Source organism: Myzus persicae, unplaced genomic scaffold, assembly GCF_001856785.1.
Source record: "Myzus persicae strain clone G006 unplaced genomic scaffold, MPER_G0061.0, whole genome shotgun sequence".
In the NCBI taxonomy this organism is placed as follows: Eukaryota; Metazoa; Arthropoda; class Insecta; order Hemiptera; family Aphididae; genus Myzus; species Myzus persicae.
Window position 1 is genome coordinate 1,139,848 of NW_019101674.1, and position 18,267 is coordinate 1,158,114.

The 18,267-nt window shown below is 31.0% G+C and overlaps 1 protein-coding gene across 9 annotated transcripts in view; it reads left to right on the forward strand.

Moving 5' to 3' along the window:
* Window positions 1–18,267, forward strand: part of LOC111030074 (potassium voltage-gated channel protein eag-like) — a 227,644-nt gene that overhangs the window by 193,983 nt on the left and 15,394 nt on the right. For 5 of the 9 annotated variants that reach the window (XM_022309402.1, XM_022309399.1, XM_022309401.1 and 2 more), the window contains 2 exons: window positions 3,373–3,512; window positions 12,570–12,965. In XM_022309402.1, the coding sequence (XP_022165094.1) occupies window positions 3,373–3,512; window positions 12,570–12,965 (536 nt within the window). The remainder of the gene's footprint in view (window positions 1–3,372; window positions 3,513–12,569; window positions 12,966–18,267) is intronic. The other 4 variants (XM_022309404.1, XM_022309406.1, XM_022309405.1 and 1 more) reach the window with 2 other exon arrangements.

Below are 18,267 nucleotides of genomic sequence, written 5' to 3' on the forward strand. Positions count from 1 at the left end.
CGAAAAAACATTTTTCATTCAAACGCATATACTGATTGGTTTAATCGTGGGATAGAGATTCTAAATACATGTTTTAAATGTTTTGATTTTTCGTTTTACCTTCTTTAGATATTAATTATAACTTTGAAAAAAACTTGGGCTTACGTCTATCAACATTTTACTTAAAAAGTACAAACATGTTTAAAATTAGGCAAATTGTTCTGATAAAAAAATAAAATGAAATTGTTCATAAGATCAAACTACTTAGACTTTAAAATCATTAATAATTTAAAATCCATTCAAGTATGTATAAATAATTAGAATGCGGAAAAGTATTATATATATATTAGTCAAAATGAAATATTTTAAAACTATAAACATCAACACGTTCATAAAAAAATTTGGAATAATAATATAATAAGTGCCTATTGGTTATAACGTATCACGCATAGCATCATTATTTCAAAAGATACCTAATACAAATTAATAAAAAGTGATAGTTAAATTTATATCAGTTATCAATATTTAAACGGGAACATCAATTGCATCACCATTCACCAACTTAATATATCAAATAGGTATTGCTTGAATTTGCTATCAAAGTTTTGACGGATCAATAACGTTTTTATCAATTTTGACCAGTTTCACTTGTATTGTTATAGTACCATATTTTACCTATGTTTATGCTATTTACATAATATTATTTTACCTCTACGGGCCTACTTTTCTGAAAAAATTGGGTTTTCGACTTACGATTAATGAGGAATCATAGTTTTTCGACTGCTATTTAAACTGCTGGTGTCTTGTTTGAGACTTCTATACATGATTACGGGCCACTGCAGTTATGGTACTCAGCTTTTAATACGTCAATAGGCGAGTCCTCACAATGATTTCCAATTAATTTTCGATGCTATGGGGACGTAACGCCGAGTGAAACGTTTAAAAATTAGCGTGAAACACCAAAAATTGTTTTTTTTTTTGGGGGGGTTGCAAGTTTTAAAATAATTCCACTGGCTTCAACGAAATCGTTATTTTCAAAGTTTGTGCGGAAAACCCGGAGACACCTTGTATGTACAGCTGTGCACTTTGTTGTTACTCACCGCGGTGACCGTATAATAATATGTTTAGCACGCAGCACGTAGTCGTTCGCATCGTATATATACTGCAATGCGCGCCGTCTGAACAGTTTCCGTCTCACCCACATTATGGGTGGTTATGGTGCTCACGTATATTATATGACTGTTTTTTATACAAATTCGATGATACGTCGTCGTCGCTATAATACCGCGAGGCTAGAGCGGAAAACCGACGACGATGTCGGTCTACAAAAACTATACGCTTTCCGAGCATTTAAAATAACACGCGCCATACGTGCGTGCGCGTACGTGTGTGTCGGAACTCACTATTCGATACGACCCGGAATATATCATCGACTCACGTACGCTCGATACCTATCGTCGATAGACGTATAATTTGTTTACGTTGAAACTGTTTCGCTACGACGCGTCCAAGATGTCCTCTGTTCAACAATGTAATAATAATATAATGTCGTGGCACGTTTAGAGACGACGGGTCTACTTGAAACGCCCACGTTTTTCGTTTGATCGAAACGAGCATTTCACGACTGCTGAACGAATTTAAAAGCAAGAACATTATAGTCTCTCCGTCGCGGAATCACTCGAAAATTTTGTTTTTTTACGATTACGCTTGTTACTCGCATTGAAATCGGGGGGAAAAAATACAGAAAAATAAACACAGATCACGAGAGGAGCACACTTATGACGATTTTCTTGCCTTCGAGTTTGATGGTGGCCGATCAGTAAATACATTCCAACAACGTTTTATAACCCAACAAAGTAGAATAAAATCTGAGCGTAAACTCGCCTTTTGCGAGACTAAACATTTTGGCGCAACTACATTCTCTATCGAAAACCCCATAACCCGGCATAATATTACTGTGTTCGGTCACTCTGTATAGTCCGTGAAGGCGCTGACATAATATTTTACAAGTCCAATGTTTCGAAACTCCCCTGAATCGCGTCTGTTTCGATAAGTAATTCTAAAACACCGCCGTCGCCATTAATAATCCGCTATTGTAATCTCCCGTAGTGGTGTAAAATCGATACGGGAATATTATTTTTTCAGTGTCCCAACTATATTATAGCCGTTTCGGGACAGGTGTCGGGGCGTTTTGAAATGTTCGTTTTTGGTCGGATACGAATCGATTGAAAAACAAAATTACAAAAAAAAAAAACATGCAGTGTTCTATACGATATTATATATATATGTACAGAGAGCCTGAATATCGATTCCGAAACACCGTTAAAAAATGTTAGACGTCATGTCAAAATAAACAGTCGCGCGGAAGCCGTTTTCCGGTGGAAAATAAATTTCGAGCGATTCACAGCGATTGTCCGTACAAACAAAACGAAAACCGAATACATAATTTACACACACGTATCAGATCGACATTGTTTTGTTTTCACCGTAGGCAGATATACTTACCTACTTTAAATTATTTAGGTTTAATATTAATACGCTGTGCACATCATAAATACCGATATTGTGTCTGATCGTAATAATATTACAATATCCAGGGCGCAACGTCATTCACTGTTTAGTGCGTTGGAAATAGGTAGCATCGATTATTAATATTCATTCTCGAATCTGCCGATGTTGTCGGCGTTAAAATTGAATGACGTAGGTACCTGTAATGAATTTAAGCCGAATCGAAAAAGACATATTTTTGATATAAGATATCGTATACGATAATTTCGGAAAATGATAACGTTGTTATTATAACGCTAAATTGACACTATGTATAGGTCCACGGAAATAATTACCATTTGGTGACGATAGCGGTTTCCGAATCGGAGAAAATCTTTTAGTAGGTTACTTCTCAAAATACTGGAGTTTATAATCAACCAATATTAAATGCATTTATATATATACTATACACATTTTTATTGTAATTATTATCCAATTATTGAACTTACTAGCTGCCTAATTTGTCTTTTTTTTCGGGGCCACGAGTATTGTACAGCCCTCGGAACTCCATGATAATCGTAGAACCATGGCTCGAGGATTCGGTGTTTATAAATAAATTACAACACGATACGACTTATCTCTAAAACGACTATAATATGATTATCAGAAATACAACTATTAAAACCCGTTTCTTTATTTTATATCATCATTATTATAATAATATTGTAATTCCTGTGTCATATCATTATTATTACTATTGGTATTATGAGTTATATTTGATGTCTTGCTTATGGTTTTTTTGTTTACGTTTTTCCTTCGTTTATATTTTTTTATATTGTCGACGTGCATGTTGAGTGTGTCTTTTTCCGTTTGTTTTCGTTTTTCCATTGCCTTGCCCAACACCAGGAGATCTGTTAGCAGGCCTGAGCAAGTTCGCCAAGCTGGCCCGGTCCGTGACCAGGAGCAAGACGCTGGTGTCACAGTTCTCGTCGCATCCCGTTTCCATCAAGGACTCTACCAGGCATGTCCAGTCTCATTTAGCGCACGTGAGTACCACGGGATTTAACCGTTTTTGTAATGCTTATCATCTTATATATTATCGTCGTTCTTTTCGGACGTTGATAAACTTAGAATTCGAGGACTGGATCCGAACAGAAATGGAACCCAAAAAATCCTTAATAATTTGATAGCTGGAACCGAAATGAAATATTTTAAAATAACCCTAGTCGGATTCCTTAATTGGGTTTTTTTGAAATCCATAACCTTGACCAGAACTTTTTTTATGAATAAATCACAACTAGAATTAAAAAAAAAATAAATAAATAAGGTACCAGTCCTTGATTTTTTTTATATAAATTAGTGGGGTGGCTATGTATTACGGTGGTTGTAACGTCCAAAATGAATTGGATACGCATCTGCTATCCCCGGTTTTATCTTTTACTACCCTGGTACATCTATGAGCCACTGGTACTATTAGGACTCTATGTCTAATGTAGTCCACACTCAAACGAACTGACGTTTGTTTTGGACGGAGAAGGGGTTGGCGGGGTAAACACAACGCGCGGTGGAGGAGACGACTGCTATGACGAGCGTACATAGGGACTTTTCGTCAGGACCATCACGTCGTGTGCAAGATTAATAATACATGCCACATGGCTTATACGCAGAGTGTGACAAAAACAAATGACAAATGTGATTGCGCAACTGCGCAATAACTTTTGATTTGAGCTTGATGATTTTTTAAAACCGAATCTTGAAAAATTATATGATATGACTAAACTATAACTGTCCTAGTTTAAATATTGATCAGAAAAAAAGTTTGCACCTTGTTAGTTACCTATACCTACGTTTATCAGAATATCTTTCTGCCGAACATTTTATCTATGACCCATAGGATTCATTAAAAACCCCTTCGAAAACCAGTTGAAAAGTAATCTAACAGTAAATATTTGTACAACTATTATACAACTAAAAAAATGCCAATAAGTTTATGCCACCTAGGTTTTTACCATGGTCCTAACTTGCAAATATATTATACATTTATTATTATATGTCCAACTCATCTATAATAGCAATAATAAATAAATTACAATTTTTCATATTATTATGTAACATAATATTATGCAGTCCACTCAGAGACTGTATATATTTATTATTATACAAGAATATAGAAGTAATTATAATAAGATACAATGCGACGAAAACAACTTTCGTCTCAAATATCGAATCGTGTTTTTTTCATTTTGCCCTAGTTAATACCAAACAGCAAATAAAATATTTTATTATTATTTCGACAAAATCATTTATTCAATTTAAAAAAATAATAACAATAATAACAATAACACAAAACACATTGTTAATAATGTGACAGGTTTTGATATTACACTTTGTTTTGCGTCATATTATACGTCATATAATGTTTAACAAAGGAAATCGTAGGAAAGTTCATCAAATATCAACAAAGAAACTATGTGTACCACAGTAGTGTATTAAGTTTTGAATAACAATACGATGTCAACTCTGACAAAGATAAGCTTTCTAAAACAAAGAAATGAAAGAAGTTAATAACAATATTATATTATTAATAAGATATTGCACTTTTGCGTTTTGTGTGGAGGACGAGATTCCAACAATAATAATTGTCAACTTAATGGAAAACCCCATAAATCATAAATATTGTATATTTGGAGTAATATTTTGAAATCTGATCGTCGGTATAAAAAACAAATAAAAACCATATATAACACTATAGAATTTACTGATAATTATTGTTGAGGTAAAACAAAAAGCTCTTTAAATGAGAAATTAAAAATCTTGTTTTTTTTCAATTTCGTTTTGCAAAAGAAACATTTTCAAACATTGCAAAATACGGTTCATTATTGTAATCAGCGTTTTAGATTTTATTCAAAATGAGTGCGTCTAATTAGAAATCTGAAGATAACTTTTTTTCCCCATTGTATCAATGAAGAAACGAAAACCTTATTAACTCACGTTAAATAAATTACACCCGGCAGAGTTATTAACATAAAATAATAATAATAATAATAACAACAATTTTTTGTGCGCTCCCTTCAAGGATTTGACATTTTTTTTTCATCAATAATTATTTAGGTTTGAAACAGCGAAAAATACAGTCTTGGCGTTTTTCTCATTTTATGTCATGGCTACTCCCACGAGATTTTTATTTTAGTACACAAATTTCACTTTTTTCACGCCCACTCTCAATCACCTCTCTGACGTTTAATCATACTGTATTTCAGATACGTATCCTCGAAATATCTATTTAAAATCATTATTGGATTTTACCTATCAGAGAATGGAATCTTCTAAATAATTCGTGACAATGTATTAAATATGATATTTACTACAGTCTACAGGTTATTAGAATTTTCGAGATACAAATAAGTCCGATGACCAATTTATTATTAATTTTTATGATATAATTATCTACCACATATTATTATGTCTTTCACTGTTTGCAAGAAAGTTTGGATAAGTTGTGGATTAATCCATTGTAAAACCTAATAACTGTTAGAGAAATTCCTCTCATAGTCAACAGAAAAAATGGTTTGACCCGACGACTTATTTTACATATTTCATATTATAATATGTGTATTGATTGTTAATTTTCTATAGTTTTTTTTTTAATCACCATTTTCTTTAAAAAATACTAAAATGTATGATGACGGTCAGACATATTGTGTGTAGGTACGCCAATCGTTATGATATTACGTTAAGACGTAATAATTATCAGCCTTTCAACTCGACGAGCAATAAATTAACGGAAATCAACGTCAAAACTCTGATGTTCTGGACCTGTGAGTTTGGAATTTTTCTATGGTCACGGTGGATTACGCTTTTTTTTTGCACGGACCTCGATAAACGTCTCACCATGATCATTATTGCTCTATGGTGTGTATCGTATATATGTGTTTTGCAGAGAGGTGTTCACACTGGATGATCATTAATTACTCGATCGTCCATTGTTGAACCACCGCACCGTGACCACCGGAAACGACTACCCCGGTATTATATCCGGAAGGCGGTGGAGAGAGATTGGCAGTATATATAGCAGCGAGGGATATGCTGCACAAAGAAAACGCGTTAGGGCACCCTGTACGGGTGTCGTGGTTATTCCGCCAAAATCGTGAGGTTTCAGACGATTTTTAAAAGCTGACTCTGTTAAGTAGGTATTATTAGGTTCTAAATAATAATATTAATAATATTGGTAATAATAAAAATAATAATAATAATAATAATAATAATAGCTAGTAAACTCTTATCGACCCAAAAATGTATACATTTCTTTGAATGGTAGGTCAAAGGTTAGATAAAATCGTTTTGAAACAACATGAGTCGGAAATGGCATGTAAACCTACAGTTAAATTACAGGTACGTGTGACAATGGAAGCTTAATTAGTTTTGTTTTATTACTCTCTCATGTTTTGAAGGAACCTTTATTGAAACCGCTTGTAAAATAATTGCTCATAATTGATAAAACGCAGTTCGACAGTGTTTCTAAAAGGAACTACAATAGTAATTATAAACAAAAAAGTTATACTTGTATCTAAACGATTGACAAGACTGTAGGACTTTAGTTAGGCACATTTTAATGTTCCAAAAACAGAGTTTTACTCATCAAAAGTTCTCTGTGTTTTCACCAATGAGAAAATAGTTCATTTAGATAAGATACTTTGACGATATAATATGACTGCGTGATTTGAAATTGTTTAACCCACAGTCCACTTGAAGAGAAAAATTATCGAAAACTAGTATTTTTGTGTGGGCGGGTGGGTGTAGTTGGTGTGTAAGGATAATCTGTTAGACCGATCTCCATCAAGTTTATACTTCTAATCGGTGGCAAATAACACTACACTTTCTTCCGAGATGGCACATGTGACGTGTCAAAGCTTATATTACGATCTCGATGTCTTCGAGACACTCAAAACGATTAAAAGCTAATGTCGGCTTGACAATGTTTGTTGGAGAAATAATTGTGCACGAGAGGTATCTTATAACCAAAGTGAATATCTCATTTATTTTTTTACAACCGAAATTAAATTAAACCTAAATATGATATTTTTTATTACGACGTACTTAATATATTTGTATATACATAATCAGAGTTTAAAATTCGTTTCGGTTATAACCGGAAAAATGTGCCAAACCAATATTATAATGATTCGTGTAGTTTTATCAGGTCTAAATAGCACTTTTTGTTTAACGACTTTACGGTACACTTCAACGTAAAACACGTCGAAGCTTATTAATTCAGAAATATGACGTACATTACCCGACCACCGGACAACGTGAATATTATAAATTACAATAATGCTACCTTCCTATACCATAACGATATCGATTTAATGTGTTTTCGTGTAATTCCGTTATCCTAATATAATTATAATAACATAATAATATTCTAAATGGGGTTCGTAATTTTAAGTTAAAATATTATGAAGCTAATATGCTCTAAAAACCTCTACAAATGTTTATCTTATAAATGAGAAAAACATGCAAAAATATAATCTATATACATCAAAATATGCAAATTAAAAAAAAAAAAAAAACGAGGAAGTCGCTATGTATAAGATGTCATGTAACTCATCGTTGAATAGGTCACTGTAATGGATGTGTTACATTTAACCTCAACGATAAATCACTGCATACGAAAAACCTTTTCTGAACAGAAATGGTCAGTCAGCAAAAATGTTTAAGTTAATTCTTACGAAAAAATAACTTACATTATTTTGTGATTTTTTGAATTTCGTAAAAATGTTGGTAAAAAACGTTTATATAAAATTGAACTACAATAGTTCGATAATTTTGTATTGTGATCAGAACACCTTATGAGGGATCTGGTATTACATTTTCAAGTTTTTTTTCTAAGCAATGTATTGGTATACATAAATATAGTGTAAAAATAGATAGTAAGTCTTTTAAGAGATAATATAATAAATTAGTACAAGGAAAATTTAAGACATTTTTATAAATGTCTGGTGAAAAATTCAATTTTCTACAGATCAATTTTAAATTACATCACAAAAACAAAATCGATTTTACTGGAAACTTATTTTGGATGAAAATTCTCAAAAATGTTCCCCAAATTTATTCTTTTTTATTTTGAAAAAAAACTGTACTGTTCTAGTTCTAAACTGAATTTGTTGAAAAATATTCCCCCATCTTGAAGTACTGACTATGTTCAATTTTTAACTGCAACCTTTCAATACTGAACAATTTTTCTTAAATAAAATGTGTCTTTTGACAAAAAAAATTATTGTGTTTCAATATAATACAATCAGATACACAAATTGAATAATATAATCTACATAAAAATAAATTTTATTTTCAAACATCATACTTAAAAAAATTTTTAATAGATTAATTATTTAAAAAAAGTAATTATATATGTACTTCAAAAATTAAAATTAATAATAATATTGAAAATAAAATAAATAAATATTTTTTCTCATATTTAAAAAAATTATATTCCAAGATATTCTAAAGAAGCTTAATATTCCCTAACCCATAAAATATAAAATATTCTCAAATATGCGGGAAAAATTTTTTTCTGAACTTTGTGTTTAATGAGTTGTTTTTATTATTCATTTCCACCAAATCGCATACACTCAATGAATGTAATGGATATGCAAAATAAAAAATCTGGAATCTATCAAAAACAATTTACTTCATGACGGTGGTTTTCCACCTGCGCTTCCAGGAATTCAAAACAGTTTTTTTTTGTTTTCAAAATCGTTTAATTTTGTTATAAGTCTGCTAATTTGCATATTCGAATCACTAGCATCACCTATCAGAATTATTCCTTTGATCAGTTGGGTAAAAAATAAAAATAAAATAGTGACTGGAAGTGTACAGTATCTTTTATATTGACGTACAAATGGTTTTTGTTTTTTTAATGAAAATAAATATATATTATAGAATTGTTTTCTACATTTGTACTGACAGTTCTTACGAGAATACAAAATGTCTTACACACGCAGTTGTTTTTTACAATCGTATTATATTAATGTATTAAAACGATGGCAGCTATTTCATTGTAATGGCTCCTGGTAATCTTTTTTTTTTAATGAAATCATGTGGCAGTCAGATAATTTTTGGTCGATTCTTTATTAACTGTGACCCTCTAATGTCTTTGTAAATTAATCAAAATAATTAATAATTTAGGAATTTAAGTATATTTCATATAATCATAAATCATTGCTAATTTTTTTTAAATTTTCTTTTAATTTACCTAATTTGGGTCAAACTAATAATAAATGTATTTTTCAAAAACTAAATTATATTTTAATTTTTAGCACACAAAAAACAAATACATTCGTTGTGTTTTATTTTTATTTCAGTAAGTGCCCACTTAAAAAAGTATTAATGGCAGTTATATTTTTATTTTAATTATTAATAAAATTACTAAATTTTAGAGGTTCGTAGTTTTAAAAGTAAAAACAAACTTAAGTATTGATGATTCGGCCAGGAAAATAATCATTACCAGAATATTATATCGAAGAAAACAGACAATCACCACCATCGGAAGAAATTAAAGTGATTAATAATCCAAGTATAATAAGCTACAGACGAGTTTATGAATTTGAAGAAAAAACAAAATCTTTTATGTATCGCAATAAACTTAAATTCCTATAAACTATTATATATTGCAGGCGTTTCATTTGGTGCTGAATTGGACGTTTCGATATCAATTCGGAATTTCTTCTCGTGACGATATATATTATTATATACTCGATTCCGTAAAATCCTTTTGCGAGCACAAAAAAAACTATAACAACATATATATATATATCGTTCTCGCTAATCGAACTATATTGGTCGTTATTGTCCATATACAGTGTTCGATTTTGTCCTCCTCCTTTTCACCGTAGCACGTACCTTAAACACATACGAGATGTATTTTTTTTATATTACAAAAACGTGACCATCGCGAAAGACCTTTGAAGAACGACCTTTTTGAAATCCACGTAGCGGAACGATCAGTCGAAAACTAATATATTTGAAACGTTATGTGTAGCACCGGGAAAATTACGCCAACGTCACGAATCATAGTGAGCTGATTAACGAAAAGACAAAATCCAAACGAGCCAAGTCAAAAAATATAAAATAAAATTCGTTACTTTCGTTGTGTATGAAAATCAATCAAGTCTAACTTACCCGCAGTCTTATATTATCTCGTTGTTTTGCATTTTTTCCTTTACGCTTTTTTAGATCTCGTCCTTACCATACAGGCTCATATAGTGCTCATTTGTCTAACCTATAATTATTGCCAGAGGGTCTCTATGTGTTTCAGTATCACAGTATTTCGTGAAAAAAAAAACATTCCGATTCATCAAAACGAGGTCGTGTACACGACGAAAAATTGAAATTGAGTGGAAATAGATTCTTATTTACCCTACCTATATAATATATTGAAGCATCTTTAAAGTGTAGGGCAGTGTATCCTAACTCTTATGACTATATCAGCGCATTATTTGTCTTTTGTTTTAGTTATCTTAGTGTGAAAATATAATCTATTACAAAAACGATAAATAATAATATTATTAATTGTATAACCTAACTTAACCTAACCTTCATTTGTATGAATATTGACTCAAAACAATATGAACTATTTTAAACATCGCTTACATTTTAAAACATTTTTTTTTTTAAGTCGAATACAAAGTCAAATAATTATGAAAAAAGAAAAAAGAAATGTCATACCGTCGAAAATATTATTAACTATTATTTTTGAAATAGGTGATTTTACTCAAAGATTACTCAAAGTTCATAAACAATTATTTTAAGTGAAAGCGTTTTATCTATGTTGTGCGTTGGTCTGAGAAGGAATAAAGAAATATTGAGCTGACATCCTATTATAACATTTTTCATACCAACCTCCAAATGATCCCATAATATTATCACAATTAATGATTTACAGTTTATACCGTGTCCAACCATATTTCTCTTAAACTAATACAGTATGCGGACAGTGGCTGAATTAGGTTTTTAGAAATATCACTACAAAATTGCTATAATGGGTTGAGTGTCAAAAATACCAAAACCGTATAAGTTATTTAAAGGGAAAATTATTTAATGTTAAAAGGTGATATTCTTTTTACGAAGTTAAATTTTAATATAACTGTTATTTTGTGTTAATTGTTATTTTATTATAACACATCATTATACACCGTATATGGCAAAGAAAAATGGATTCGAATTACCTTTAAACATTTCGGGATTAAAATGGATATTACTTTGCTAAAAGTTTTTTTTAAATGTATATTGGTGACTATCCCCAGATGCTGCTCTAAGTCTGCTGGCAAAACAAAGTGTAACATGGCTTCAAAAATTTACTCTTTTTCCCCTATAAAAATTTAATAAAAATTATTGATTTTTAAAATATTTTTTAACATGAAAAATATTTTGTTTTTAAATAGGTATAGGAAAAAGTTTTGTGTGTTAGAAATTCTTATTTTACTTACTACAAATTATTTTCTATACACACATAGCAGTGGTATAGCTAGGGAGGGGCTGGTATGGCTATAGCCCACACTCTCCTCGACATTTTAAGAACATTATTTCTATAGTCTATGAAAGGTACTGAAAATAAAAATGTGTGTAGCAGTACTACAATAACCGAAATCTAAGGTAAAACCTCAGTGTCAGAGTGTCAAATATATGGGACCCTAGTTAAACGATCTTGGTGTAAAAAAATCATCAGCGCCAATGGGAAAAAGAAAAATCCTGGCTACGCCATACTGACAAAATAAAGTAATTGAGTTTATGCAGTTCATGAATTTCTGATCATATATTATACCTCTACAACTCTTACGAGTTTACGACACAACCGTTACACCACTGCCAATAATTAATATTATTCAATGACGTGTATGTAGTATTTGATTATTTTCCAAATACCCAATAGTTACCGGAGAGCGAATTTTTTTTGTAAGTCCACCGAATTTTCCGCAGTCGGCGCGGTAGGTAAAAAAAAAAAAACTCTCAACTGCGGTCATCTCCTCCCGGACACACGGGACGGCCCCTAACGGAGCCGACGGTGTGTCTGTGCGTGCGTGTGTGTATACTTTGGTCTTGTGCAGATGATGAGCCTGAACGCGGACGTAATGCCCCAGTACAGGCAAGAGGCGCCGAAGACGCCGCCGCACATCCTGCTGCACTACTGCGCGTTCAAGGCCATTTGGGACTGGGTCATCCTGTGCCTGACCTTCTACACGGCCATCATGGTGCCGTACAACGTGGCGTTCAAGAACAAGACCAGCGAGGACGTGTCCCTGCTGGTGGTCGACTCAATCGTCGACGTGATATTCTTCATCGACATCGTGCTCAACTTCCACACCACGTTCGTCGGGCCCGGCGGCGAGGTCGTGTCCGACCCGAAAGTGATCCGGATGAATTACCTCCGGTCGTGGTTCGTCATCGACCTGCTGTCCTGCCTGCCGTACGATGTGTTCAACGCATTCGACCACGACGAAGAGGTGAGTGTTGTTCTTTGTATAATATCGATTTATATTATGCTATTATAGGTATCCAATATTATCGTTTTACGTATTTTAGTACCAGCTGGTTATTATTTGCCAGGCAAGCAAAATACATTTTTACTTAGGTCATATTATTAGAACATATTATCATTTTTATCAAACGAAAAAATCTTCAGTTCCATCATACATTTATCTAACAGCTGCTTAAAAGTAATACAACTCAAAAATATTTGACATGCATAATTAATTTATGCAGCATGTGTGACTTTGTTTGGGATCCCTAATTGCGATATCAGTTATTTGTAGAAGAACCCATAATCTTTATGGATAAGTTTTCCGTAGCCGTATGTTTGAGTGCTTTTGAAATAAGTTTTTTTTTAACAATAATAAGACACGTTTGGATTACAATTCTTTAATTATAAATAAACATTTTTAAAGAGTACTTTTCTGTTCATTGAAAGGTAGCTATAAAAAACTGTATAACTATTTGAGTTTACTCGTGCGGTTGGAGAACATTGAACTAACTTAAATGTGTAATTTTAATAATAGACAATAATTTTCGAGAGTGTATATTTTATGTTTGTAAGTTACCTATATAGTGTGTTACAAAATGTGTTACACGTGACAAAGTGGACTTGTTCATTCGACACCTGATCAATTTAAATATATTTGTTTTTACTGTTTATGAAGTGTAAGAATATTATGTTGGCGAAGGTATCAAAAACCAAGTACCAGACTAAGAATAAAAAAATATGGAATTATGATGAAAAACTGAATATGATTTGCATACTATAATAATACTGATTGACTTATTTCAATATTATTTATTATTGTCTCTTCTTATACTTACTAACAGAATTTCATATTGAATTCGGTTCTCGAATTTTCATGAAAATTGGGTAATTTTTCTTCAACTATTCAGACCCGAAAAGGTCAATAATAATACAATTGTATTAGTGACTAGTCTAGGTAGGGTTAGGATTTCTATACATTAGTGTATATTTTTTATTTAGTTCAAATGTATTGAGTATTTGAGTGTCAGTTATATCCACGATTCACCTCACACTAAATTCATTCTAATAATTTTTAATGTAAATAATTGTGCATAATATAGTTCCAAAAAGTTTTAAAGTTTTTCAATATTTATTCAAAAAAAAAAAAAACTTAAAATCATATTCGTCTAAATATGTAGATCTATAATAATTGACCTACTTTTCTTCAGATTGATGCAATTTATTATTAATATGTTTTCCGAAACTACTAGACTGCTTTTCATAGACATTGAAATATACATTCGTTAGTATCTGAAGTGGGATAAATTGAGTTCGGCATTTTTAGTTGCTGTCATCAAGTGATTATGATTAATTACTCATCTACCTAAAAAAAAGATATCTTGACAAGAAGAATCTAACTTATAAGCGTATACAGATAAAACTATGATGGACAGATAATTTAAATTTGCATGATACCTTCATATTATAAAATATGTGCGCAATATGTATTTAAAAATTTCGATTTTAAAGATTGGGCTCATAAAGGGATTTCGTTTGGAAAAACGGAAATAAAATATTTTTTTATACATTTATAATGTTTTCATTTGTCACAGAAAATAAAACAGTGATATTATAATTGAATACAAATTAATTAGTGACCTCCCAGCAATTTAAAAAGTTTAATTTACTAAAAATAGATACATATATTCTATTTTATTTTTTTATTTTAGATTCTGAGCGTAACAATGAATGCATTGCATTTTACAATAGTATGTGTGTGTGTTTTTTTTCTATTTACATTTGTGGTAGTAAACATGCTTTTCACATGAATATTGATAGAAAAGTTGATGTACTTGGTGCATTTGGGATTGACACATTTTGAAAATTCCCAGTATTTTTCAAAAGTGTCATCAAAAACAAAAACAAGGGGGAACGGTAATTTTTGCAAAAATCGATTTTATATTTTTTTTTGTTAATCAAAAAGTAATAACCGTAGACTGGAATTTTTCACAAAACATTTATTTTAGGATTTATCATATCTGTTGAGCTATATTTATAGCCTTGAATAATTTTTTTTTTTTAAATCACTGTCGATAAAATGTTTTTCACTTATTGAATGTACTAAATATAAAGTAAAAATTTTATACTATAAAAATTTAACACTGATGGGTAAAATACTTAACTGTATCAATAGCGGTCTATCGTTATATGAAACTTTTAATGATTGACCGAATTTGAAGCATTTTATTTTGTGAACATTTTACCGCGCATTGTATAGAAGGACTCATCCTTTGTTATAAAATGGTTAAATAATAGGCAGAAGTTCGCACTACATAATAATAATAAACAAAATAATTAGTCTTTACTTATCAAATCAAAAGAAAAAAATCGAAATACTTCAACTCGTTGTTCATAATCAAAAATCAGAGGAAACATTATGATGAGATACCTGTAGAGCTGTCTCGAAGATACTTAGAGCCCCAAACTTTGTTAGCAGTCAATTTGGCTATTCTCTGTCTCTTGGAAATCAAAAATGCACACTTAGTCTGCTTTGTTCGACGAGCAAATTAAAATACTTAGCCGAGATTGCACTCGAGATGGCGTGAAAATCTCCTCCAAACACGTCCATGATATTTAAATATTTTAAGGACTTTAAGAGTGCTATTACTACCCTACAGGTGAGTACTGAAATTGTGAGGTATTTTTCAAGACTTGTATCCTCTAGAGATTCGATCGAACAGTCCACTGAACAAAAAAAAAGTTTTTGGAGGTTTTGAATAAACTTTTGAAAAGTGTCACTATCAAATAAGGTAAATACGTTTACCGATTAATTCCTATATATAACATATTTTCCCGAAAGTTCATTGTTGACAGTGACGGTTCGAAATTCCGACCACTGGCCGCATCGAGATGTATTATATTACATAGTTAGCGTGATAATCGTAATCGATTATTTATTTACTACATTGTTTGCGACCCTCAATCAGTGTTCATCGCAATACGACGCCCACAAAAGGCCTATAATAATAGTACGATATCGTGGTTATTACCAGTGGCTCCGATATTGTTTCGTAAAGTCCCACGATTATTTCAACTCGAACCAGTCGTGGTATAATAATGATAACATTGAATTAGTGTCAGATTTGCGTCAAGTCTGAATAACGTAGTTGTTTTTCATTGATTTTTCGACCAAAAATAACAAAAAATATCGGTCCGTTAATCATAAGCACCGCGACCGCGCCACCGATACAAATATCGTTTAAGAATGCTTCCAGTACCACGATTATCTATTACTGCTAATAATAAAAATCTCATGCTCGATCAATCTCCTAGATAAAATACTCCATGACGTACAACATACTAGTCTAGCGTATAATCATATTCTAAAGTATGGCAACAATTTGTAATCAACGGTACGAAAAATACACACTATTAGCAGGTAGGTACTTAAGAAGTTAATGCTTTTAATTCAAAATAAATAGGTACCCACTTATTTCGTGATCTTATACTTAATGTTTCATATCATTTTATATCGAATCGGAATTTATCATGTTAAGTTTTTTCATGGTATATAATAAGTACTTGTATAATAGTATGATAAAATATTTTTTTATATTTCTTGGGTTGAACAAGGTCAATTGTCAACAGATAAATACCCGCATCGTGTTGCATCATTTTGCCTAACAATATACTCGGAAATCTCTGTTATGTATTTATTAAACAAAATAAAAATTTAAAAATTTAAAATACTTTTTTTTCATAACATATTTCAAATGTATTTGGAATGAAAAAAAAAAAAAAATAATAAATACTTATCATGTGTACCTTCCTGTGCATTTTCAATATTAGAGATATTTTTTTGGTATTATGCAAGAGAATATATTGATTTTTACTGACAACTTTCCATGAAAGTCACAAAGACGCTTCATAATACAATAATAATATGTTCTACGTAATGTGTATGTTATTCGTATAACTACAAATATTGACAGACGGGCAAAGTGTTGAAAAAAAATTTCGAATAAAAGTTACTAATATTAAGGATTTGATGCGTGGCGTTTTCAGTGCGTATGTATATTATATTATTATACTGCTCTGAACGACGGACCGCAGTCATCCATCACTCTTGATCGTGAATCCGAGTTAATATTAATATAAATAAGAGTATTATTTACGGCGAGGGTCCCGGAGTGAATAAAAACACACAGTATACAGGGTGATTCACCAATCATGCACAACTTATTTTTATTTTTCAATAATGCAGTTATTACAAATCTGATTTTTTAATTTTTAAATATTGTACTTTAAGACCATATTTTCAACTTCTTGATATTTTTGCACTTCTTAACGAATGTCCTGCGGAAATAGAAACTTATGTTTTTCAAATGTGAACCACAATTATTGAACTATGAATTATTTAGAAGATCATTTTTCTGAAATTTTGGACCTATCAAAATAAAAATTCATAATTACGAGTTGCTTTTGAGTTTTTAACATTGTTTTCTAAGGATAAAATGTCCATAGTAATGAGTTAATAAGACACAGTGATTTGACAATATTGTATAGTCATTAATTTCAATCTATCGATATTAATAATTTATAAAAACAGCTCCAGTATTTATTACACTATATCGAATTTTACATATATTTCATGCTTATGTAAAAAAAGTTCTAAGGACTATTATCCTTAATACGAAAATTACAATAGCTAAGAAACTTCTCATTTGAATTTTGAATATCGTACATCGAAATGTTTAAAAAAAAATTATCCTCTAATTAATTTACAGTAAAAATGGGAGTATTCATTTGAAAAACAGAATTTTTTATCACCACAGGACACTTCTTAAGTAGTACAAAAAAATTCAAGAATTTAAACACATGGTATTTGTCCATTGAGTGTATTTAAAAATTTCAAAAATCGGGATTCCAATGAATTAATCATTAAACGAAAAAATAGGGGTGAGCATGCTTGGCGTGAAACAGTTAGTTTAATCTGCACTAATTATAAAACTATTTATGTCATAATGAGTTTTAAACTTTTACTAGATATTAGGATAGAAATTAAATTTGTTTGTTTAAGTCATTAGTGATCTTTACAGCAAAAGTTTTCAACTGAATGTCATTTCTAATTTTCAACATCAATATCCACGTATATCTGAAATCAAATATAGAAATCATGAGATTTTCTTCAGTATTTACTACATTTTTTTTAGTTCATATTGGGTTGAGAGCCATGGGACCCGCTTTTGAATCTCAACTAGATTTTGATGACTACCAAAAATTATTTTAAAATGTTATATATACAG